This window comes from Stomoxys calcitrans, chromosome 3, assembly GCF_963082655.1.
Source record: "Stomoxys calcitrans chromosome 3, idStoCalc2.1, whole genome shotgun sequence".
Lineage (NCBI taxonomy): Eukaryota > Metazoa > Arthropoda > Insecta > Diptera > Muscidae > Stomoxys > Stomoxys calcitrans.
In genome coordinates this window covers 168,164,094-168,191,525 of record NC_081554.1, presented here as the reverse complement: position 1 = coordinate 168,191,525, position 27,432 = coordinate 168,164,094, and the positions used below count along the sequence as shown (strand labels likewise).

Here is a 27,432-nt window from a genome sequence, read left to right as displayed (position 1 = left end):
GAAGCCGTTCTTTATAAATGCGATTTCCATTTATGGACACGTCTGGCCCATATCGGGTGGATGTATTTTGCGTTCCCTGCACTACACAAAATTTCAATCAAATTGGAAACAAGTAAAAAGGCACTAAGAAGTTTGGATTTCCACCGTCTCGGGCATATATGTAAACCAACTTTCGTCATTATCCGGTCGACCATATTCTGCACGGTCATTGAGTGGTTTAATAAGTACAAGTCATTGTTCAATTGTGTAGAAAAAAGTAGTGGTTTTTTTGGTAGCTATATCCACATAAAGACATAATTGAAGAAGGAGGTCGAAGGGCCTTACCCAACTCACTGTCCCAAATTTCGGCGCCATCCGACAATAAATACGCCTTTTATGGGTCCAAAACCATAAATCGAAAAATCGGTCTATGTGACAACTATATCCATATCTGAACCGATCTGGGCCAAATTGAAGAGAGAGATCGAGAGGCCCAACAAAACTCACTATCCCAAATTTCAGCAAAATCGGATAATAAATGTGGCGTTTATGGGCCTAAGACCCTAAATAGACGGGTCGGTCTATATGCCAGCTATATCCAAATCTGAACCGATCTGGGCCAAATTAGACACGGATGTCGAGAGACCCAACACAACTCACTGTCCCAAATTTAAGCAAAATCGGATAATTAATGTGGCTTTTATTGGCCTAAGACCCTAAATCGGCGGATCGGTCTATATGGGGGCTATATCAAGACATAATCCGGTATAGCCTATCTTCGAACTTAACCTCCTTATGGACAAAAAAAGAATCTGGCAAAGTTTAGCTTAATATCTCTATTTTTAAAGACTGTAGCGTGATTTCAACCGAGAGACGGACAGACGGACGGACATGGCTAGATCGTCTTAGATTATAGGGATTATAGGGTCAGAGATGAATATTTCGATGTTTTGCAAACGGAATGACAAAATTAATATACCCCCGTCCTTCGGTGGTGGGTATACAAAATGGAAATGAAATGAACTTCATTTCAGCTAAATAAGATTTAAACTTGAGTTTCCAGAAGTCATATTGGCAAGTCGATTTATATGAAAGACTTAAATAGACTACGAGATGCTAATTTGCCCATGAACATTCCATTAAGGAACAGGGGTAAACTTCTCATATATCAATGAGTGCTGTCCGCTTCAAGTTTAAACTCAATGATAAGGGACCTCCTTTTAATAGTTGTGTGCGAACGGCGTGCCGCAGTGCGCCACCTATTTGGGAGAAATTTTACATGGCTGCCATACCATTTTTATGCCCGCCACCATAGGGGTATACTAATCTAGTCATTCCCATTGTAACTCCTCGAAATATTCGTCTAAGACCCCATAAAGCAAATATATTCTTGATCGCCTCGTCGTTCTGATTCGATCTAGCCATGTCTGTCCGTCTGTCGAAATCACAATAGAGGTCGAACGCATAGAGTTAGCCGTTGGAAATTTTCCACAGATACTATATAGCGATGTCGGTCATTGGAGATTGTAAATGGGCCATATTTGTCTGAAATTTTGCACAACTGTACAAAGTATGGTCCAAATCGGTCAAGAAACTAATACAGCTCCCATATAAACCGATCTCCCGATTTGTCTTCTTGAGCCCATGGAAGCCACAATTTTCATCAGATTCGGCTGAAAATTTGCACATAGTATTCTGTTTCGATTCCCAACAACAGAGTAAAGTACGGTCCAAATTGGTCTATATGTAGCTCCCATAAAAACCGATCTCCCGATTTGACTTCTTGAGCCTCTGGAAGCCAAAATTTTTATCCAATTTGTCTGAAATTTTGCACATAGTATTCTGTTATGACTCCCAACTACGGAGCCAAGTGCGGTTCATATCGGTCAAGAACATGATCTAGCTCCCATATAAACCGATCTCCCGATTTGACTTCTTGAGCCTCTGGAAGCCAAAATTTTTATCCAATTTGTCTGAAATTTTGCACATAGTATTCTGTTATGACTCCCAACTACGGAGCCAAGTGCGGTTCATATCGGACAAGAACATGATATAGCTGCCATATAAACTGATTTTCCGATTTGACTTCTTGAGCCCCTGGAAGCCAAAATTTGTATTCAATTTGTCTGAAATTTTGCACATAGTATTCTGTTATGACTCCCAACTACGGAGCCAAGTGCGGTTCATATCGGACAAGAACATGATATAGCTGCCATATAAACCGATTTGACTTCTTGAGCCCCGGGAATCCACAATTTTCATCCGATTTGGCGGAAATTTTGCATATAGTGGTCTGTTATGACTCTCAAGAACTGGGCCAAGTACGGTCCAATTCGGTCTATTACTAGATATAGCTCCCTTTGCAGATTTAACTGAATCCATGGTGGTGAACCGGCCGAACTTAGCCGGGCTGAATCTTGGGAACCTACGCTTTTACTTTTTTTTTTGCTCTTCTACCTCCTTCTAGGGCGACCTTAAGGGTGTTAAGGTCTCACATTAAGGCGGCTAGTAAGCGTGCCCTTCAGCCTTACCTAATCCAGGCCCATCTGGATTCGGTTAATGATCATTTATTAAAATTTTTTTGCACAGGGGATGGCATATTCCCTTATGCCAAAATGGCGCCCAACGTGCGGCAGTTTTGCCCATGACTTTAGTATGATAAAATTATGCCTTAAAAAAATGCTAAAACGTTTATCATATCATGAAAGTTTTAGTGTCATACTTTATTGACATTGCAATCTTTTTTTTTTAAATAAGGTTCAGAACTTTTCGCGACCTTGTTGCTTGGAATTTCAATTTCATTTTTATTACAATTTGAAAGGCAAAAAAATCTTTTTGCATATGCTGGAGCACAGAAATATAAAAGTTGCGAAATTTATGAAATGAAATTTTGCGATGCAATATTCCTCCCTCTACCACACCACTCTCGCTAAGCAGGTATCTCAGTGATATATCAGGCAAAATTTTTAAAACCTTTTAAATTACTTTGTTCGAGGTCATTTGCATCTCCTTCATCGCCATCCCCATCAACATCATTATCGTCGTCATCTACAACATCTGCCTTAAAGTATTATCCTTTGCTTGCCAATTCATTTTTAAGTTTTATGACAAAAATGAAAAATAAAATTTTTTTTTCTCCATTCAAGACAAAGAGAAGAAAGTATCATAAAAAACTACAACTGAAACCGAATATACACATTATTATTATATTCTGTTTTACTTTTTGTTCTGCTTTTTGTTTTTTGTTTTGCCATATTGTATGCCTTCTTTTCTGCCATAATGGGTTTCTTCCTTATGGTTTCTCTTTTTGTTTATTTTCTGTTTTTTTTTTTTTTTTCGTAGGTATTTCATTTTCTTCCAACATCTTTGTTGTTGCTCGTGTTTTTTTTTTTTTTTTTGCTTGCTGCAATTAACAAAAGTGCAACATTTACATTTACAACTTGTAGCAGCAGCGGCAGACTTTCATCTTCTGTTCCATAGTGACCAACAAAAAGTTACTCCCATTTTTGTGACCATAGACCATGGCATAATGGAACGAAAACTTGTAGCAGCAGCACCAGTAGCCTGGACTGGACCGTACATTAACCCATAATTGTATACGCATAACTTTTTTTTGTTTGGCTAGGAGCAGGGGCGAGGTGCCGTAGCATCTCGTGTGACAACCCCAAGGGGGAAATACGAGGCAAGTAACTTCTGTGCCAACACCAACTGTCTGAAACAGCAGTTTTTGCTGGACTTTCAAAAAAAGGATGAACAAAATTTAACATCTACAGGCCAGAGACAGTAAACGACACGAGCTGCAAATGAGGTTGAAACTTAAACCAAATGACAACTATCCCATGGCATAATGTTTTTTTTTTCCAATTTTTTGTTGCTAGTGAGATATTATTTTTATTTTCCTTTTCTTTAACGCTTAAGAAGCTGGATAGGAGAAAAATAAAAAAATAACAAAGTTAAGGGAAAATTTGAATATTTTAAGAACATGGAGAAAAGCATGAGGTTTTCTTGAATTGAGCTAGGCAAACTTATGATAAAGGTGTCACATATTGGGTTGCCCAAAAAGTAATTGCGGATTTTTCATATAGTCGGCGTTGACAAATTTTTTCACAGCTTGTGACTCTGTAATTGCATTCTTTCTTCTGTTACTTTTAGCTTGCTAAGTTAAGTTTTATTAAAAACGCATTTACTTTCTTTTAAAAAAATCCGCAATTACCTTTTGGGCAACCCAATAGCTTCAATTTTAGTTAATGCTCGATTTGGAGATATTCTGAAGGTTTTGTGCAAATTTTCCAACTAATTTTACCGAAAAATTCTTATAAGGTAGAAATCTCACTTGCAAAAAATTCTAATAATTGTTGATATAGTTCATAAAACATTCTGATTTTATTTTTTTTATCTTTCAGATATCGATTTACACAAATTGCTGTGGACCCGCAAATTAAAACACCTGGTGGTAAAACTTATGATGTGATATTTGTTGGAACAGGTAAGAATATTTTTATAAATAACTAACACAAGAACAAATTTCTAAAGTTCGTCTTTGCTGAACTTTGGATATCCATCACCATGGATATAATCATCATCGTTTTTTATTTCAACACCATAATTATGTGCATAGTAACATAAAAATATGATCTCAACAAGATCAAAATTTGATTCAGGTTCCGAGAAGCCCTATGCACGTCACAGCGAAATCGGACAACAAATCCGCTTTTTATGGGACTAAGACACTTAATCGGAAGATCGGTCTATATAGCTGGTATGTTTACATACAGTGCGATCCAAACCGTAATTGGTAAACTTGTCAAGGGATCTAATATTGGGTGATTTTTTAAGATTTAAAGGAAAGTTTTTCAAAAAGATCACACAAAAAATTCTGAAAATTAAATTTGAAGCGATAGCACGGTCCATATAATTTTATGTTTGAAGATTATTTTATGCAAATATTGACCGTGACTGTGCCTCAAATAGTCCATTTGCTTACTCCAATTTTGGCATACTCTTTTCAACATTTCGGCCGGTATCTCTTGAATAAATGCTTCAATGTTGTCTTCCAATGAGTCAATTGAAGCGGGCTTGTCTGTGTAGGCATGAGCTTTAACATAGCCCCACAAAAAATAGTCTAAAGGCGATAAATCGCACCATGATCTAAGCGGCCAATTTCAGGTCCCGAACGTCAAATAAAGTGTTCACCGAACTCGCCTCTCAAGAAGTCCATTGTTACGCGTGCTGTGTGGCATGTGAAACCACAACTCATGCAAGTCCAGCTCTTTTGAGCCAATTTGAGCCAAAAAAAATTTGGATATCATCTCACGTTAGCGCGCACCATTTACCATTACGATTCGCCTCTTCTTTGAAGAAGTACGGTCCAATGATGCCACCAGCCCATAAACCACATCAAACTGTGACTTTTTCTGTATGTATTGGTAGCTCTTGCAATGCTTCTGGCTGATCTTCACTCCAAAATCTAAAATTCTGCTTATTTGCGTACCCATTCAGCCAAAAATTAACTTCGTTTGTAAGACAATTCATGGTTAAATTATAGACCAAAGTAAAGATTTTTGACATTGAAACAAAACACGAAACGTGCGTGCACCGTTTAAAACAGTGTTGTCAAAAAGATAATGTGGGTAAAACATCACGCTTTATAAGTCATTGTTTCAAATTTCAGGGAAATTGGGTTATAATTGCGACTAATTTTATTTCTGCCGTTCATTCGTAGTCTACTCGAAAAAATCAGTTGATGACCACTCAATGCATTTGATCGTCATATCGAGAAATCGAACGGACAGAGATAGGTTCGGTTAGGCTATAAAGATGCGAAGTCTAACAGATACCGGCATTTAGTTAGTTAACCAACTTAGGGGCGTGGCATGGAAAACAATTAAGGATTTTGTAAGTAACACGGAATTCCTAACTTAGATGTTCATTTTCGAGGTTACTTTTTTTAGTATTTAGAGCACACAATAAGCCATGACATGACATGCGGCGGATAAATATCCGCACCCTCTTTATAACCTAACCCCACCTATCTCTGTCCTTAGCCGGGCAATGACATAGGAAATGCTCTAACGTCTCATCATCTTCCCCGCATGCCCTCAACATGCTATCACTTGCCGCACCGATTTAGCATAAATGAGCTCGTAGTCCTATGTGTCCCTTATGATACCAATAGCTATTCTGACCTCCCTCTTGCTTCCTTTCAGTAATAGCCTCGTCTTCTCACGACCTGGGTCTCCCCATAGCATTTTTCGTCCGTCCTATCGACCGTTTCGCTGCTCCACAATGTTGCATGCGCATCCGTTGCCCACTCTCTTAACTCGGACTGCGTCGACCCGAAAGCCTTCGGGTTAACAAAGTTTATTGACGGCAGTTCTCTGGCCTTCACTGACAAATCGTCTGCTTTCTCATATCGAGTTACTCCGCTACGGCCTGGCACCCAAACGATGCGTAACATGCCATCCTCAGAGAAGGCGTTAATCTCCTTCTTATATTCCAAGATTGTTCGTGATCTTACCGTCCTGATTTTTATTGCCCATATGGCCTGTTTACTGTCTGTAAAGATGTTCATACTCGAGGTTCTCGTGTTAATACCACACCAACTCACGTATTCCGTGATCGCCCGGATCTCCGCCTGCAGGACCGTATTATCGTCAGGCAGTCTAAAACAGATCTCAGTCTCTGGATTTTTTAATGTAGGCCCAAGGCCCACTCTGTCTTCTAACTTGATCCATCCCTTGTAACATGATCTTCCAGATGGCAATACTAGGGTTCCGTCAAACCAAGAGTGTGCCGCTGGCAGCAGTGCCTCGCACTCGACGTCAAGTGTCGTCTCAGGTATTCGATCGGAAACCTCTTACATTCCTTTTAGATTTTCTATGGTATGACCTGCTCCTATCCTCTATCCATTCTTTCATCGTTTTAAGTCTTATAGCCGCAATGGTTGCCAGATACTTAATTTGTATGTCTATGGGTCGGATATCTTGCATGGTAGAGTCGTCGTCATCGCTCCACCTCTTCCAAGACAAAATGTTCTCTGAACTTGTTGTATTATCCTTTCGTAGCACTCTTTCCCCATCGCATTCCACCAAACTATTGAGGCATTAGTAAGTATTGGTATTATCAAGCTCCTGTAGAGCCAGTGGACTATCCTCAGATTCAGACCCCATTTAGAGCCAACGGCCCGTCTACATAGTGTCCAACATCTGTGAGCCATCCCAGTCCGCTCCTGAATGTGGCATTTCCAATTATGTTTCCTATCCAAGATCACTTCTAAGTACTTGACCTCGTTTGATATCGAAATCGTTTTATTGAAGTGATTTGGTGTGTTAAATTGGCCCACCTTCGTCTTCCTCGTGATCAGGCATATTTCAGTCTTCTCTGGGTTATCATTGAGACTTCTGGTTCTAGCCCAGTCATATGCAAGACCCTTTCAGCCCTTCTGCATAGCAGGTTCGGATCCTTACTCTCAAGAAGTGTAATAACATCGTCTGCTTAGCTGACGGGTTCAAATCCTTCCTCAGTCAGCATCTGTAAAAGGTCATTTATGGTGGTCACCCATAGGAGTATCGATTAAGTGTCCCCCCCTGTGACGTGCCTTGTGCCACTTTCTTCCCTTATATTTATGCAAAGGATCCTCCTATTTTATGCACAACTTCGTGCAGGACAGTCTCCACTGAGCTTCCCTTGACATAGGCATGCTGTTTGCATTTGAGCAGTTCGCGGGATATCCTACTTTTTATCATGCTGCCCACAATGGTTTTGAGTAGAAAGGACATGAGACTTATTGGTCTGTAGGCCTTTGGTGTCACATAACTTGCCTTGCCGGGCTTAGGTATAAACACCACCCTTGCCTCCTGCCAGGCTTTCGTAGTATATGCAAGTCCTAGGCACGCTGTGAAAATGTTTGCCAGACGAGGCGCCAGATTGTCTGCCTCTTTCTGTAGTAACGCAGGAAATATCCCATCGGGTCCGGGTGACATAATTGGTTTGAAGCTCCTTCACCATAAATTCCGTTATTATAAACCTTCGATCAACATCATTATTCCAAGATTCCGGTGTCTCTGTGAGTCCCGTCGTATCCCGTGTAAAATGGGTTTACGTCGAAAACCTCAACATGTCCTCCGTAGCTCTCACTACCATGTCGTCTACTAAAGTTTCAGTTTGGACATGGGTTTTTGAAAAAAAAATTTGTCATCTTGGCGGCGTCATTCATGCTATCGACTTGTTCGCAGAAAAGCTTCCAGGAGGCACGTTTTGCCGCTCTGGTAATTTTTTTTTTCTATTCCTTGCGCCGTGTGTAATACATATTCCAATATATTGGGTTGCCCAAAAAGTAATTGCGGATTTTTCATATAGTCGGCGTTGACAAATTTTTTGACAGCTTGTGACTCTGTTATTGCATTCTTTCTTCTGTCAGTTATCAGCTGTTACTTTTAGCTTGCTTTAGAAAAAAAAGTGTAAAAAAAGTGTATTTGATTAAAGTTCATTCTAAGTTTTATTAAAAATGCATTTACTTTCTTTTAAAAAATCCGCAATTACTTTTTGGGCAACCCAATACTTCCGTTGTTTTACGACGTGCTCTGTTAAAAAGTCTGCGGACCTCTTTTTCAATATTGCAAATCTCCCCTGCCATTCAGGGTTTTTCTTGGGCTGATTTTCTTTCCTAAAGAGGACAACAATGTTCGAAAGACCCTACCAGTGCAGTCGTAATCCTGTTGACATTTTCGTTAATGTCTTCTATGCTTGGAATTTTCGAATTTTGTCGAGATGGTTTTCAACTTAGTCCGGAAGCTTATCGTATTCGGCGCTGGTCGTGCTATTCAAAACCTAACGGAGCGATGGTTAGAGAAGAAATGCACCACAGAGACCCTGCAATCCTGAACCTCATCGATAAGTCTGTTTGAGTTTCCAGTCTCAGTACTGCCTGATATTTCAATACTAGGATCTTTGCCTATCTTAGTCTTCCAAATCTTTAGTAAATGGGCTTCTTGCGAGTAGGTGATTGTACTATTGTCGGATCCCTATTCGTTAGGCTGCATTAGGACTTCTTTACCTTTCCTAATCTTCCAAATCTTGAAGTCGGTGATGGGTCGTCGGTTCCCTGTTTGCTAGGCTTTGTTGGGTCTCTCGCCCAACAAACTGTCTGTTCTTTTAGTATTAGGATCTTATCCTAATCTTTCCAATATTGAGAGAGACGGTGATTGTCTCGGAGGCCACCGTAGCGCAGAGGTTAGCATGCCAGCCTATGACGCAGAACACCTGGGTTCGAATCCTGGCGAGACCATCAGAAAAAATTTTCAACGGTGGTTTTCCCCTCCTAATGCTGGCAACATTTGTGAGGTACTATGCCATGTAAAACTTCTCTCAAAAGAGGTGTCGCACTGCGGCACGCCGTTCGGACTCGGCTATAAAAAGGAGGTCCCTTATCATTGAGCTTTAACTTGCATCGGACTGCACTCATTGATATGTGACAAGTTTGCCCTGTTCCTTAGTGGAATGTTCATGGGCAAAATTTGGCGATTGTCTCGTGTCGTGGGCGATATTGAGTCATCTACCACTGCACGGCCTGATGTCTCAATATGAGTGTTTCTATCTGTCCTAGTCTTTCCAGTCTTGAAAGAGATAGCCTTGCTCCTGTAGTGCCCCATGCCTTTAGTCTTAGCCAAACTTGTCACGGAGACTTGACCAATGCCAACCACAAGGAGAGTTCTTTCCTCCTTCTCCTCCCTGTGGAAGACCTCCTACTTTTCTGCGACCAAACCTTGGCTTTGCTTACCCATAAATCCCAATATGCGTTCTGTAGCAAATTTACTGCCCGATCCCTTAATGGAGACCGTCGCCTTTTGTGAGGCGGGGGTGTCCATTTTTCGCACCAAGTCGAGCTTTGCGCCCTCCCAGGGAGCGTGGATACCTCTGACGAGCTGTTTGACGGTATCAATACATTCCGCCGCAACAAAACGCAGCGTAAAGATGTCCCCTCTAAACTCGCAGCTCATCTTTTTTATGGGTGGACCTTCTACCGATAGTTAACCTTATCCTCCACTTGGGATCGATGATCTGGTGGAATCCTACAGGATGCACAGCCGATATTGATGACTGCATAAGTTAGCTTATTTCTGTTTTGTTCCTTGCCCCTCTGGCATAAGAGGGCGGCTCCTTGGCATTCTCAGCGACCATCTTGCCCTTCCTTGATGGCTGTGGCCTCCTCACAATCCTCCATGAAGACTCAGGAGCCGTGCTCACTTCCCTTGTTCCTGTTTCCACTTTGTCTGCCACCCCAGGATACTGTCTGGGGTCTCCATTGCGGAATGGCTGGCCTGGTTTTCCCAGAGTACTTGAAAGCGGGAAGCTCTTTTTCTTCTTCAGCGTTTTAGCAGTATTATGCTCTTCGGGAGATTCTGATTCTCTTCTCAGCTTCCGTAGAAGTGCTTGGAATGTCAGTTCTATCCCTTCCAACATCTGGCACTTTCGCCCGATTGCGCTGCCGGTACATACTCCTCTGTCTCCTTTGTCGTGCCCCGGATCGCTTTCTAGGTCTGCTTGTGAGCTCAGCAAAGCCATCGCTCACTTCTGCCGTCATCCCACTGTCGTCATCCCGCTGCCCTCATCTCTCGATTCGGGTGCGATGACTGTTTCATTGACACCGTCGCTGTCTGCATCCGAGTCGGAAACACCACCTTTACTTAAAGGCTGGGGACGAACTGTGCAACTAGTTGTCAGACTAGTTGCACATAGTCTGATGACTAGTTGTACGCTTATTATTGTTACTTTGGTTATTCTTTTTTACACTGCACCAAACTGCACAAACAGTAGGGGTCTTTTCTTCGTTTGTTAAGTTCTTCATTGTAAAATTCTTCCTCTTTTTTTATTTAATGTCTGCGACAATTACCACTGTCCCTGCTCGGGCGCCATTGTAACGACATGTTTACCACTATTGCTGGGGTAAAGAACTGCGGATGTCCAGGGTCGTCACAAACTCTCATATATAAATTTTATCCAATATAAGATCGAATGATCTAAGTAGCCACAGCTTTGTTCAGATCTTTACAGAAATTTGCACAAGAAGTTGTAGTTGAGGTCCTTATGCAAATTGCAATGCAAGTTGCAAATTTTGACCATTGTACTAAGGAACAGATATAGCTTCCCCATATATGCGATATGCGCTTTTATGGTTGTAGAATCCACAACTTGTTCCGTTCTTCACAAAATTCTAACTTTCCATTTACCAACCCAATAGGGGACATCACTTACATATTGTTGAAGAAAAAAATTAAACGGTTTCAATTTATTTAACATTGTCTTCCCTACTTAATTCCAATTTTCCCCCTTTTTTTGTTACAGATCATGGTAAAATCATAAAATCTGTCAATGCAGAATCAGCGGATTCTGATAAAAAGGTAACCTCAGTGGTAATAGAAGAAATCGATGTATTGCCAAAAACTGAACCCATACGTAATTTAAAAATTGTGCGAACAATGCAATATGGTGAGTAATCAAAACAAACAAGCAAACATACGCACACACACACACACACATACCTAAACCTAAAATATACACACAAACACATTTAAATATTTCACCAGTTCAAATGACAACACATGTTTAACAAAACAACAATGAATGAAATATTAAACAAATGCTAACTCTCTATACTATCATTGAATGCTACTTTCAGATCAACCCAAGGATGGCAGCTATGATGATGGTAAATTAATCATTGTCACCGATAGTCAGGTTATAGCCATCCAATTGCATCGTTGTCACAACGATAAAATCACCAGTTGCAGGTGAGTTTTTGATGTCAGGGATTTTTTCTTTTTTCTTCTTGTTTTTTTTTTTTTGCAAAATCAAGCAACGACCATCGTTTATTATGCAAGTGAATGAATGTGTCCCCCCGGGGTGGTGATGGTGACCGGGCAAATGGCATTGCCATTGCCATTGCCTATGCAAAATATATAGCCAACATCATGTTTTGGCTTAAATGTGCTCTGGGAATGGCTATCCCTTATCCTTTTTCCCGTTTTTTTTTTTGTTTTTTTTTTTTTTTTTGGTCTAGCTAGCTGTAGTAAAATATTGGAGCATCAACATTATCAACGCCATTGTTAGTCACCATGTACCAGAATTCATGCAAAATGCAAAATGTTTTCCATGTAGAGTGGAGTTGTTGTCCCTTTTTTGCATTTGATTTCTTCTATACATTTTTGCATTGTGATTTTGATGATATAGCAACTTTTAATTTATTTGAAATACATTTCGAATGCTCTGCACACACATACATGCGAAGGCGAACGGTTGCATTTTACAATGTACATATGGTGAAAATGCCCTACAATCAGGGGGGGGTAGTATGTGTAACATATATGAATTTAAATTAATATCAATCATGCGACCACTGGTGCGAAAGCAATTTAAATTACTCATACAACATGTGGGACAGTATTGAATTTAAAGAAAACTTCTGACTCAAATAGATAACAAAATGAAATTTAGTGCAATTTTAATAAAAAAAAAAAACAAGTAAAAGAGTGCTAAGTTCGGCCGGGCCGCATCTTGGAAACCCACCACCATGGATTTTGCTAAAATATCGGAGCTATATGTAGTTATAGACCGAATTAGACCAAACTTGGGGCAGTTGCTGAAAGTCATAACAGAATACTATATGCAAAATTTCAGCCAAATCGGATAAAATTCGCGGCTTGTAAGAGCTCAAGAAGTCAAATCGGGAGATCGGTTTAGATGGGAGCTATATCATGTTCTTAACCGATTTGAACCGTACTTGGCACAGTTGTTGAAAGTTGAAACAGAACACTACATACCAAATTTCCTCCAAATCGGATGAAAATTGCGGTTTCTAGGGGCTCTGCAAGTCAAATCGGGCGATCGGTTTATATGGGAGCTATATCCGGTTATAGACTGATTCGAACCGTACTTAGTTGAGAGTCATAACAGAATACTACGTGCAAAATTTCACCCAAATCGGATGAAAATTGCGGTTTCTAGGGGCTCAGGAAGTTAAATCGCGAGATCGGTTTCTATGGGAGCTATATCAGGTTATTAACCGATTTGGACCCTACTTCGCTCCATTGTTGGGAGTCATAACAGAATGATATGTGCAAAATTTCAGCCAAATCGGACAAACATTACGGCTTCTGGGGGCTCAGGAAGTCAACTCGGGAGATCGGTTTATATGGGAGCTATATCAGGTTCTTCACCGATTTCGACCGTACTTGACACAGTTGTTCGAAGTCATAACAGAACACTATGTGCAAGATTTCAGCCAAATCGGACACAAATGGCGGCTTCCAGGGGCTCAAGAAGTCAAATCGAAAGATCAGTTTATATGGGAGCTATATCAGGTTCTTGACCGATTTTGATGGTACATAATACACCTGTTGGAATTCGTAACAGAACACCACATGCAAAATTTCAGCCAAATCGGATGAAAACTGAGGCTTCCATGGGCTCAAGAAGTCAAATCGGGAAATCGGTTTATATGGGATCTTGACCGATTAGGACCGTACTTGGCACAGTTATTGAAAGTCATAACAGAACACTAGTGCAAAATTTCAGCCAAATCGGACAAAAAGTGTGGCTTTCATGGACTCAAGAAGTGAAATCGAAAGATCAGTTTATATGGGAGCTATATCAGGTTCTTGACCGATTTTGATGGTACATAATACACCTGTTGGAAGTCGTAACAGAACACCACATGCAAAATTTCAGCCAAATCGGATGAAAATTGAGGCTTCCAGGGGCTCAGAAAGTCAAATCGGGAAATCGATTTATATGGGATCTTGACCGATTAGGACCGTACTTGGCACAATTATTGAAAGTCATAACAGAACACTAGTGCAAAATTTTAGCCAAATCGGACAAAAAGTGTGGCTTTCATGGACTCAAGAAGTCAAATCGGAAGCTTGGTTTATATGGGAGCTATATCCAAATCTGAAGCGATATGACCCATTTGCAATCTCCAAAGACCTACATCAATATAAAGTATCTGTGCAAGATTTCAAGCGGTTAGCTCTACGCGTTCGACTGCAAACGGATGGACGGACGGATGGACGGACGGATGGACGGGACGGATGGACGGGACGGATGGACGGACGGATGGACGGACGGATGGACGGGACGGATGGACGGGACGGATGGACGGGACGGATGGACGGGACGGATGGACGGGACGGATGGACGGGACGGATGGACGGGACGGATGGACGGGACGGATGGACGGGACGGATGGACTGGACGGATGGACGGGACGGATGGACGGGACGGATGGACGGGACGGATGGACGGGACGGATGGACGGGACGGATGGACGGGACGGATGGACGGGACGGATGGACGGGACGGGTGGACGGGACGGATGGACGGGACGGATGGACGGGACGGATGGACGGGACGGATGGACGGGACGGATGGACGGGACGGATGGACGGGACGGATGGACGGGACGGATGGACGGGACGGATGGACGGGACGGATGGACGGGACGGATGGACGGGACGGATGGACGGGACGGATGGACGGGACGGATGGACGGGACGGGACGGATGGACGGGACGGATGGACGGGACGGGACGGATGGACGGGACGGATGGACGGGACGGATGGACGGGACGGGACGGATGGACGGGACGGATGGACGGGACGGGACGGATGGACGGGACGGATGGACGGGACGGATGGACGGGACGGATGGACGGGACGGATGGACGGGACGGATGGACGGGACGGATGGACGGGACGGATGGACGGGACGGATGGACGGGACGGATGGACGGGACGGATGGACGGGACGGATGGACGGGACGGATGGACGGGACGGATGGACGGGACGGATGGACGGGACGGATGGACGGGACGGATGGACGGGACGGATGGACGGGACGGATGGACGGGACGGATGGACGGGACGGATGGACGGGACGGATGGACGGGACGGATGGACGGGACGGATGGACGGGACGGATGGACGGGACGGATGGACGGGACGGATGGACGGGACGGATGGACGGGACGGATGGACGGGACGGATGGACGGGACGGATGGACGGGACGGATGGACGGGACGGATGGACGGGACGGATGGACGGGACGGATGGACGGGACGGATGGACGGGACGGATGGACGGGACGGATGGACGGGACGGATGGACGGGACGGATGGACGGGACGGATGGACGGGACGGATGGACGGGACGGATGGACGGGACGGATGGACGGGACGGATGGACGGGACGGATGGACGGGACGGATGGACGGGACGGATGGACGGGACGGATGGACGGGACGGATGGACGGGACGGATGGACGGGACGGATGGACGGGACGGATGGACGGGACGGATGGACGGGACGGATGGACGGGACGGATGGACGGGACGGATGGACGGGACGGATGGACGGGACGGATGGACGGGACGGATGGACGGGACGGATGGACGGGACGGATGGACGGGACGGATGGACGGGACGGATGGACGGGACGGATGGACGGGACGGATGGACGGGACGGATGGACGGGACGGATGGACGGGACGGATGGACGGGACGGATGGACGGGACGGATGGACGGGACGGATGGACGGGACGGATGGACGGGACGGATGGACGGGACGGATGGACGGGACGGATGGACGGGACGGATGGACGGGACGGATGGACGGGACGGATGGACGGGACGGATGGACGGGACGGATGGACGGGACGGATGGACGGGACGGATGGACGGGACGGATGGACGGGACGGATGGACGGGACGGATGGACGGGACGGATGGACGGGACGGATGGACGGGACGGATGGACGGGACGGATGGACGGGACGGATGGACGGGACGGATGGACGGGACGGATGGACGGACGGATGGACGGACGGACGGATGGACGGACGGATGGACGGACGGATGGACGGACGGATGGACGGATGGACGGACGGATGGACGGACGGACGGATAGACGTATAGACGGATGGACGGATGGATGGACTGATGGACGGACGGATGGACGGAACAGGGTCCTAGATAAATATTTCAAGGTGTTACATGGACGAACGGATGGACGGACGGATGGACGGACGGATGGACGGACGGACGGATGGACGGACGGATGGACGGACGGATGGACGGACGGATGGATGGACGGACGGACGGACGGACGGTCGGATGGATGGATGGATGGATGGATGGACGGATGGGTATAAAAATAAACGGAAAACATTTTTGTTTTCCTAAATTTAACCACATAATAAAATCTTTAATTTAAAAAATTTTTTTTTTTTGATACTTCAATAATTTTTCTCATTTTTTCTTCCTTTCACGTTTTTCTTCGCCTACTTGATGCCATATTTTATAGCGAATGCGTTGCTCTACAAGATCCATACTGTGCCTGGGATAAAATTGCTGGCAAATGTCGTTCCCATGGTGCGCCGCGATGGCTTGAGGAGAACTATTATTATCAAAATGTCACAACTGGTCAACATGCTGCATGTCCCTCAGGTTAGTATAATTCACTGTATATTTATGGGCAACAAGGAAGAAGGAGGAGAGAACCAAAGACAACAAAAGGGAGGAAGCAATGCTAGGAGAAGCCATATATATATATATAATGAGAGTGGCTATATCCTTTTTAAAGGACATGAATTTGTTAAACATTTGCTTTTTTTGTTTGGCTGGTAAATATCTATCATTGCCCCAGCCATGTGTTAAGGCTAAAGGGGGAAAACCCAAAATCGCGATAGCTGTCGGCTCTTCATGTCCCATACCCCTATCTCTTTCAAGCTTTTCCACTTGCTGTCGTCATAGTCATCATCAGTAGACGGTACCGATTCGCATCATACTCATTGTAGCCTGCAGCAAACATTTTCCAAAAAAGGAGTTTTTTTTTCTGGTAAATTGTTATCTGCTGCTGTGTTTGGTTATTGTTGCTTGTATACTGGAACTCACATGTGTAGCTGTTTGTCTCTCTGTCTGTCTGTCTGTCCAACTGTGTATTGCAATGGCTATGTTGTGCATTCGTATTTTGGTTACATTGTTGTAATAAAAATTTCATGTGTAATTGGAGATTTGGATTATTGCCAAAAGTGAAAATTGCAATTTGTTTTGCCATGGCTAACAGGGGAGAAGGAGGAGAAGTCCAACAACAACATATAGGACCCCAAAGAACAAATGCTGCATTGGACTATAGCTCAACTTTTTGTAGCAAAACAGGTAGCAGTTTCTTTTTTTGGGTATTTATTTGGGGATATAAAAAAAATAACCAAACAGCAAGTATGCTGTTTTTTGTTGAACCACCTCCCTCTTCATCACACTGATGTCCTTTAACGAGATTTGTCTTCCATATGTATTATTAATGTAATTCAATTTTTGTATATCGCCTTATATTATCATCAGCCCCAAGAAGATTCTTGCAAAAGTAGTTGTGGGTGGGTATTTGGGTGGGATTTGAAGACTTATATCTCTAAACGGCCAATAGCTAGAAAATGCCACATAACAAATGGCATTTAAGTAGCATCACATAGCAAGGTTCAAAACCAAAGGAGAAACCAAATGTTTTCTAGAAGCATCCTTTCTCTCCTGTTTAAAAAAAAAGGTAGATAGATATTTTGCAACATATGCTTGCAAATATTACACACTTGGCTAAATCTTTTTGAGAAATTGCGGTAATTTAAAAGATTATCTGAAAGAAGTTTCAGCAAAAGAAAAACAAATGGTTGAAGGAGAAAAAATAATGCTTGTGTATGACAGAGTAGAAAGTGAGAGAGAGACAGAGAGAAAGACAGTGAGGAATCTGCTTAAAGAATACTCAGTAAAGGCTGTCAACGTCAAAGATTTTTATCCTGCAGATGTTGCCATATGAACATCGTAAAGAAAAGTTAAACCTGAGCTATAACTAAAAGGCTTTGAGAATAATGGGAAGATTGTCCTCTACGGAAACACTAAAATGGTTCTACGTGAAATAAAGCGCTAAGAAAGTTAAAGAAAAAGCCTGCAGATAATTTTGAAAAGAAAAATTCGCCGGAGCCCGGACGGGATTCGAACCTGGGCTGACGGAGCAACAGCGAGAGCCGTTGTCTAGCGTTCGAAGCCATTAATACAACTTCCAACAGATGCACAGAAATATGTGTACTACGGAAGTAGTGTAATTGCCAAAGAGAAAAAGCCCGTCATTACACAAAAACACATGCATTGGGAAAAAGTACAGCTAATAGACTGGGTTGTCGAGCGTGGTTAATGTGGCAATTGTTTCATAGATGCGTTTTCGTTATTAATACGATTCAAATACAACATACCAACGTACGGCTCTTGAAGCCATCGCACCTAATATTGTTGAAAAGTCTTCTAACCAAAGACGAAACACATCCCATAGTGGTTGGTGTGTGTTGCTATCTTTGGCTTTTCTTTTCCATATGCACTCTCCGATCATTCAGCTGTCTCGAAAGAGAAACCAACAGAAATTGAAAAGAAAATTCTTTACTTTTTTTGAAAATTTTCCAAAAAATTATTTTATAGAAATTTTTTTTAAAATTCACTTTTTTATTGAAAATTTTGAGGAATGGTAAGAATTTGAGGTTTGGTTGTCAAATTAACTTATTATAAAAGATATTTTCAAATAAATTTTGTCAAAACTAATTTTTTTATAGAAAAAAAAGATTTTTTTGTCAAAACTTAATTTAATTAAATAATTGTTATAGAAATTTTTGACAAAATTTACTTTTTATTGAAAAATTGTCAAAGTTTACTTTATATGCATATATTATACAGCCAGTTTAGAGAGCCTGTTGTCTTGGCATAGTCGGAGCGATGAGAACCACTACTATTAGAGCAATGGAGACCATTCTAGATATCTGACCCATAGACATACAGACATAGAGACTTAAGGCGATAAGAGAATGGAAAGAGGATAGGAGCAGGTCATACCATCGCGGTATACTCGAGGCGACGATAGGAAATCTGGAAGAAATGGAAGAGGTTTTCGATCGAAAACTTGAAACAACAAATGACTTCGAGTGCGAGGCACTGCCGCCAGCGGCACAGTCTTGGATTGACGGAACCCTTGATCAAGTTATACTAATGGATCATAGCTAGAGGACAGAGTGGCCCTGGGGGTCTACATTAAGAACCCACCGACTAACATCTATTTTAGACTGTCCGTCCATAATACGGTCCTGCAGGCGGAGATCCAGGCGATCACGGAATGTAAGAGGTGGTGGGTGTTAACGCAAGGGCGTCAAGCCCTCAAAAATTGAGATATTGAGCTCAAATTTGGCACAGATACGTCTTTTTGATGCACGCTAGTTAAGTGCTTGAAAGGGCCAAATCGGGCCATATTTGGGTATAGCTGCTATATATACCGATCTGCTGATAAAGGGTCTAATGAAATTGCCATAAGGGCAATAACAACCAGTACAGTAAGATCACGAACAGTCTTGGAATGTACGAAAGAGAATGACGCCTTCCCTGAGTATGGCGCTATCCGCATCGTTTGGGTGCCGTGCCATAGCGGAGTAACTGGGAATGAGACGATTTGGCAGTGAAGGCCAGAGAAATGCCGTCCATAAACTAGGTTAAGGGAGACGAATGCGCATGCAATCCTTTGGGACCGCGAAACGGTCGTTAGGACGGCGAAAATGCAATGGGGAGATCCGGATCGCGAGAAGACGAGGCTTTTACTGAAAGAATGTTAGAAGGAGGTCAGTATAGCTTTTGGTATCATAACGGGACACATATGAGTACGAGCTCACTTGATGAGACGTTGGAGCATTTCTATAGCATTGCCCGGCTTTCGCGTCTAAAAGATACCGGCACTTTGGTGGGAGAAACAATACCTGACATGAACTAACTTAGGGTCCTGGCATGCAAAGCAATTAAGGATTTCGTTAGTAACACGAAATTCTTAACTTCGATTTTCTTTTAATTTTTTTAGTACTTAGAGCGCACAACAAGCCAATTATTTGTTTAGGTGTACATCCATAGTGACATGGGGCGTATTAATATCCGCATCCTCCTTTCAACCTAATCCATCCTAACCTACTCTTTATAGAACATTTTGTCAAAATTTACTATTTATAAAAAATTTTGTCAAAATTTACTTTTTATAGAATACTAGCTGGATAGGGCCCGCTCCGCTGCGCCTTCTCTTACTTTAGTATGAAAATAGTTAATATATGTCGGTTTTGTACTTTTTTGGGGGGTGTTTTGAGGAAGGGACGTTGCCCCAAATACATGGCCCCACATTTGGATATCAGATCCCTATTCTACTCCCAAATACCTTTGTTTGAGCACTATTGTAAATAATTGCTGTTTGTGGGTGTTTTGGAAAAGGGGTATCAATTTTGTGCTTTACTCCCTAATACCTTTCATTTGAGCCCCACATTGACATGGTCGGTAAATATGTCCGATTTAGGGAGCGGTGTGGTTCGCCGAATACTTAGCCCTGAAAATAAATCAGCATCGTGCTCTACTTTCATATATCATTTATTTGAATTCCATGTTGCCAATGACCTCAAATTCGGATATCAAATTCGTTTTCTAATTTTAAATACTTTTAATTTGAACCCCTTATTGAAAATGTCTGCAAATATGTCCGATTTGGGATATGGGCCCTAAAATCTATGGTGAGCAAATGCGGACTATTTGGGGATTGTTATAGGGGTGGGACGTCTCTTAGACAGTTGGCCCGAATGTTGATAAGACATTCGTGGTCTACTCCCAAATACCTTTCATAGTCGCAAAACATGTCCCGTTTGGGGGTGTTTTGTGGGATGGGCCGGCCACTTAGTGATTCGGACTTGAGAATGTATATCACATTCGTGTTCTACTGTAAAATACCTCTAATTTGAGCACCATATTGGTCAGCAAATACGTCTCATTTTGGTGTTTTTATGGGGGTGGGGTGGCCCTATTGACACTTTTTCACGAATATTGATATCAGATTCGTGCTTTAATCCCAAAGACTTTTCATTTGAGCTACTTATTTCAATGGTCCTAAATTTGTGTTCTTTGGGGATGTTTTTGGAAAGGGGCGGTCCCCAAAACACTTGGTACTTGCAAATACCTTTGATTTCAGTCTCATATTGCCATGATCGGTAAATAAGTCCTATTGGGGTTGTTTTGGGGAAGGGGTGCACCCCCAGAAACTTGAACCCACATTTCTATATCAAATTCGTATTCTACTCGCAAATACCATTTGAGTCCCATATTGCCATTCTCAGTAAATATTTCCTATTTAGAGGGGTTTGGATTTATGTGGTCCCCCAAACACTTGGTCCGACAATTGGATATCAGATACGTTCACTACACCTAAATACCTTTCATTTCAGTCCCATATTGTCGTGATTGGACTATATATATATATTTGGTAGGTTTTGGAGATGGGGCGGTCCCCCTAGGTACCCCTTTCGAAATTTGAATAAATTTTTTTTTTTAGGTTACCATAAGAGTGCACGCAAAATTTCACTTAAATGACACCACCTATCTCCGAGATCAGGCGTTTCTGAAATTTAGGGTAAGGGTGATGGTCCACCCGCCCTTCAGATATTAAATAATGTAGCACCCCATTTTCACCACGAGATCATTATGCACCATCTGTGAAAATTTCAAGAAAATCGGTTCAGCCGTTTTTGAGTCTAGAAGGAACACACAAACCGTCAAACAAACACAAATAGATTTTTATACCCACCACCATAAGATGGGGGTCATTCTTTTTTAACACCTCGAAATATTGATCTAGGATCCCATAAAGTATTTATATACTTGATCGTCTTGAAATTCTGATTCGAACTAGTCATGTCCGTCCGTTCGTCGAAATTACGACAGCGGTCAAACGCTTGAAACTTGCACAGATACTTTATATTGATGTAAATCGTTAGGGATTGGTTGAGGTTTGGATATAGCTGCCGATTTGACTTCTTGTGTCCCTGGAAGCCGCAATTTTTGTCCGATTTGGCTGAAATGCGGTCAAATTCGGTCTATAACCTGATATAGTTCCCATATAAACCGATCTCCCGATTTGATTTCCTGAAGCCGCATAAGCCGCAACTTTTGTCCGATTTGGCTGAAATTTTGCATGTCGTGTTCTATTTGGACCTCCAACAATTGTGCCAAGAGCGGTTCAAATCGGTCTATAGCCTAATACAGCTCCTCTATAATACGATCTCCCTATTTAACTTTTTGAGCCCCTAAAGGGCGCTGAAATTTTACACAATGACTTCCACATTCATTTCATCATGGTCCGAATCTGACCATAACTTGTTTTTCCTATAACATTATCAATTTTATTATCTTTAATAGATTTACTAAATAGTGTCTCTCCTCTACTTTCAGGTAAAATCAATTCCAAAGATGCCAATGTTGGCGAACAAAAAGGCTACCGTGATGATATGGGCTTATTGGATCAACGCCGCCAAAGCAAGGATCATGAAGTCATCAATTTGCACGACAAAAATTTTGAAGGTATGTATGCATGTGACCTCCTTTCTACTCCTCATATCTGTTTGTAATGCTGTTTGATGTTGTCAAATATTTTGTAACTTTTTGGTTTTTGTTCAAATATAACAATTTGTTATTGTGCATACATAAACATGGCATGTGTTTTTATTATACATTCATACCATTTATGTCATGTAAATATGTTTGTCATTATTTGCAGTCATTTGATCATATTTCTTTGCATTCATCGGTTTTTGTTTTCATATACAATTATTATTGGCAAAAAGTTTACATAGGTATTGTAAGAAAACAATAAACAATAATTATATTTTTCTAAGATTTTTTTATACCCTCCACCATAAGATGGGGGGTATACTAATTTCGTCATTCTGTTTGTAACTACTCGAAATATTCGTCTGAGACCCCATAAAGTATATATATTCTTGATCGTCGTGAAATTTTATGTCGATCTAGCCATGTCCGTCCGTCCGTCCGTCCGTCCGTCCGTCTGTCTGTCGAAAGCACGCTAACTTCCGAAGGAGTAAAGCTAGTCGCTTGAAATTTTGCACAAATACTTCTTATTAGTGTAGGTCGGTTGGTATTGTAAATGGGCCATATCGGTCCATGTTTTGATATAGCTGCCATATAAACCGATCTTGGATCTTGACTTCTTGAGCCTATAGAGTGCGCAATTCTTATCCGATTGGAATGAAATTTTGCACGACTCGTTTTGTTATGATATCCAACAACTGTGCCAAGTATGGTTCAAATCGGTCCATAACCTGATATAGCTGCCATATAAACCGATCTTGGGTCTTGACTTCTTGAGCCTCTATAGGGCGCAATTCTTATCCGATCAGAATGAAATTTTGCACGACGTGTTTTATTATGATATCCAACAACTGTGCCAAGTATGGTTCAAATCGCTTCATAAACTGATATAGCTGCCATATAAACCGATCTTGGGTCTTGACTTCGTGAGCCTCTAGAGTGCGCAATTCTTATCCGAATGGAATGGAATTTCGCACGACGTGTTTTGTTATGATACCCAACAACCTTGCCAAGTATGGTTCAAGTCGGTCCATAACCTGATATAGCTGCCATATAAACCGATCTTGGGTCTTGACTTCTTGAGCCTCTAGAGGGCACAATTCTTATCCGATTTGAATGAATTTTTGCACGAAGTATTTCGATATGATATTCAACAACTGTGCAAAGTATGGTTGAAATCGGTCAATAACCTGATATAGCTGTCATATAAACAGATCTGGGGATTTGACTTCTTGAGCTTCTAGAGGGCGCAATTCCTATCCGATTTGGCTGAAATTTTGCATGACGTATTTTATTTTTACTTTCAACAACTGTGTCAAATAAGGTTCAAATCGGTTCACAACCTGATATAGCTGCCATATAAACCGATCTGGGACCTTGACTTTTTGACCCCAAGAGGTCGCAATTATTATCTGATATGCCTGAAATTTTGTACGATGGATCCTCTCATGACCATCAACAAACGTGTTTATTATGGTCTGAATCGGTCTATAGCCCGATACAGATCCCATATATATCGTTCTCTCTATTTTATTTCGTGAGCCCCAATGGGCGCAATTCTTATACGAATTGGCTGACATTTTACCGGACCATATCTTGATATCGTTTTAATAGCAGAGCAACTCTTTTCTTATCTCCTTTTTTGCCTAAGAAGAGATGCCGGGAAAAGAACTCGACAAATTCGATCCATGGTGGAGGGTATATAAGATTCGGCCCGGCCGAACTTAGCACGCTTTTACTTGTTTTTATGTACAAGATTTTTAAAAATATTCGAAAACCATGCATTTTTTTCTTTAAAAGTTTTTCAAAATTTTATTTTTTGGTAAATTTTGGCAAAACATTTTTATAGAAAATTTCGCCAAAACTTTGTCAAAATCGCCGGTAATGTCAACCGGTATTATTTCTAAATAATGTTCTAAAGATTGGCAACATTGTTTATGAGTCTTAGCACAGCAGTGAAAGAGAGAGATAAAGTAAAATCGTATCATGTCCGGCCGGACCGAATCTCATATACCTCCAATACAAATCGAATTTGTTAAGTTTTTTGCCCTGTATTCCTTTAAAGGCAAACAAAGGATAACAGATAAAAATTGCCATGCTATTGGAGGTAAAGGGTGATTTTTTTGAGGTTAGGATTTTCATGCATTAGTATTTGACAGATCACGTGGGATTTCAGACATGGTGTCAAAGAGAAATATGCTCAGTATGCTTTGACATTTCATCATGAATAGACTTACTAACGAGCAACGCTTGCAAATCATTGAATTTTATTACCAAAATCAGTGTTCGGTTCGAAATGTGTTCATTCACCGTTCAGCGATGAACGATGACACCGATGACAGCGATGACACCATGTCTGAAATCCCACGTGATCTGTCAAATACTAATGCATGAAAATCCTAACCTCAAAAAAATCACCCTTTATATCAGGTTATGGACTGCTTCAGATCATATTTGGCACGTATGTATGTCATAAGAGAAGAAATTTTGTACAATTTCAGCCAAATCGGATAATAATTGCCCCCTTCAGAGGCTCAGGAAGTAAAATCGGGAAATCGGTTTATATGGCAGCTATATCAGGTTATGAACCGATTTAAACCATTCTTAGCACAGTTCTTGGAAGTCATAACAAAACACATCTTACATTCATCATTTGTTATGACTTCTAACAATTGTGCTATGGTACAAATAGGCTTATAACCTGATATAGCTGCCATAAAAACGGATTTCGAATCTTGACTTCATGAACCTCTGCAAATTTGCCCATGAACATTCCATTAAGGAACAAGAGCAAACTTCTAACATATCCATGAGTGCTGTCCGATTTAAGTTGAAGTTCAATTATAAGAGGCCTCCTTTTTATAGCCGAATCCGAACAGCGTGACGCAGCGCGACACCTCTTTGGGAAGAAGTTTTTACATGGCAAAGTACCTCACAGATGTTGCCAACATTAGGAGGGGATAACCAACGCTGAAAATTTTTTCTGATTTTCTTGCCAGGATTCGAACCCAGGCGTTTAGCGTCATAGGCGGACATGCAAACCTCTAGGACATGGTGGCCTCTTGACTTTAGGGTTGTCTTATATGCTGCATTATTCCCCTCAGTTTTTTTGGGGTCTTCTGCTGCCGTAGCATTGATTTTTAAGAGCTTTGCATACAGTAACCTTGGACGATAAAAGTTGCTGAGAAAATCGGTGAATACCCCATTTCTTTTGCTGATGGCATTTGTAAGGCTTTGAGCCACGAAAAACTTACTCAATAGGACAAAAATTTCTCAGCTGTTTCTTGAGTTAGACAGAAGTTTCCCAGACAGAAGACAGAAGTTTCCCAGAGAGAAACTTCTGTCTGAGAAACTTTCAGACTATGGTCTCTCAAACTGAAGTTTCCAAGACTGATGTCTCCCAGAGAGAAGTTTCCCAGACATAAGTTTCGTTGAAAGAAGTGTCCCAGACTGAATATCTTTCACACAGAATATCTCCCAGACAGAAATCTCCCAGACAAAAATCTCCCAGACAAAAATCTTCCTGACAGAAGTGTTTCAGGCAGAAGTCTCCCAGACATAATTCGCCTAGACGTTAGTCTCGCAGACAGAAGTCTTTCAGCCATGAGACTTCCACGGGAAAATGTCTCCCAGATAGAAGTCTCCCAGACAGAAGTAGTTCAGACGGAAGTCTACCAGACAAAAGTCTCCCAGACAGAAGTCTCCAAGACCGTAGTCCCCAGACAGAAGTCTCCCAGATAGAAGTCTCCCAGATAGAAGTCGCCCAGATAGAAGTCTCCCAGATAGAAATCTCCCAGATAGAAGTCTCCCAGATAGAAGTCTCCCAGATAGAAGTCTCCCTGATAGAAGTCTCCCAAATAGATGTCTCCCAGATAAAAGTCTTCCAGATAGAAGTCTCCCAGATAGATGTCTCCCAAATAGATGTCTCCCAGATAGAAGTCTCCCAGATAGAAGTCTCCCAGATAGAAGTCTCCCAGATAGATGTCTCCCAGATAGAAGTCTCCCAGATAGAAGTCTCCCAAGTAGAAGTCTCCCAGATAGAAATCTCCCATGCAAAAATCTTTCAGACAAAAGTATACCAGACAGAAGTCTCCCAGACGGAAGTCTCGCAAACAGAAGTCTCCCAGACAGAAGTCTCCCAGACAGAAGTCTCCCAGACAGAAGTCTCCCAGACAGAAGTCTCCCAGACAGAAGTCTCCCAGACAGAAGTCTCCCAGACAGAAGTCTCCCAGACAGAAGTCTCCCAGACAGAAGTCTCCCAGACAGAAGTCTCCCAGACAGAAGTCTCCCAGACAGATGTCTTCCAGATAGAAGTCTCCCAGATAGAAATCTCCCATGCAAAAATCTTTCAGACAGAAGTCACCCAGACAGATGTCTGTAAGAGAGAAGTCTCCCCATAAAAGCCTCTCAGATAGAAGTCTTTCAAACAAAAGACATTAGTTTCACATACAAAATATTTCGGGACCGAAATCTTCCACTCTACCCGATAAAAGTCTTCAAGACAGGGGCCTCCTAACAGAAGTCTTATAGACAAAACTGTCGCATACAAAACTCTTATAGAAAGAGTCTCTCTGAAAAAAGGCTCCCAGACAGAAGTGTCCCAGACAGAAGTGTCCCAGGCAGAAGTGTCCCAGACAGTAATTCTTCAGACAGAAATCGCCGAGACGGAAATCTTTCAGACAGAATACTCCCAGGCAGAAGTCTCTCAGACAGAAGTCTTCCAGATAGAAGTATCCCAGACAGAAGTCTCCCAGACAGAAGTCTCCCAGACAGAAGTTTCCCAGACAGAAGTCTACCAGAAAGTAGACTCCCCGACAGAAATCTTCCAAACAGAAATCTCTCAAGAGAAGTTTCGCAGACAGAAGTCTCCTACAAAAAGTTTCCCAGAGAGAGTCTCCCCGATAGAAGTCTTCCAGACAGTCTTATAGACAAAACTGTCGCATACAAAAGCCTCACAGAAAGAGTCTC

General features: G+C 42.2%; 1 protein-coding gene across 1 annotated transcript in view; it reads left to right on the top strand.

The window, feature by feature from the left end:
- Nucleotides 1-27,432, top strand: part of LOC106084977 (semaphorin-1A) — a 1,175,174-nt gene that overhangs the window by 1,109,858 nt on the left and 37,884 nt on the right. Inside the window, exons 12-16 of the mRNA XM_059365678.1 lie at nt 4,383-4,465; nt 11,323-11,466; nt 11,657-11,768; nt 16,340-16,482; nt 22,309-22,437. Coding sequence (XP_059221661.1) covers nt 4,383-4,465; nt 11,323-11,466; nt 11,657-11,768; nt 16,340-16,482; nt 22,309-22,437 — 611 coding nt within the window. The remainder of the gene's footprint in view (nt 1-4,382; nt 4,466-11,322; nt 11,467-11,656; nt 11,769-16,339; nt 16,483-22,308; nt 22,438-27,432) is intronic.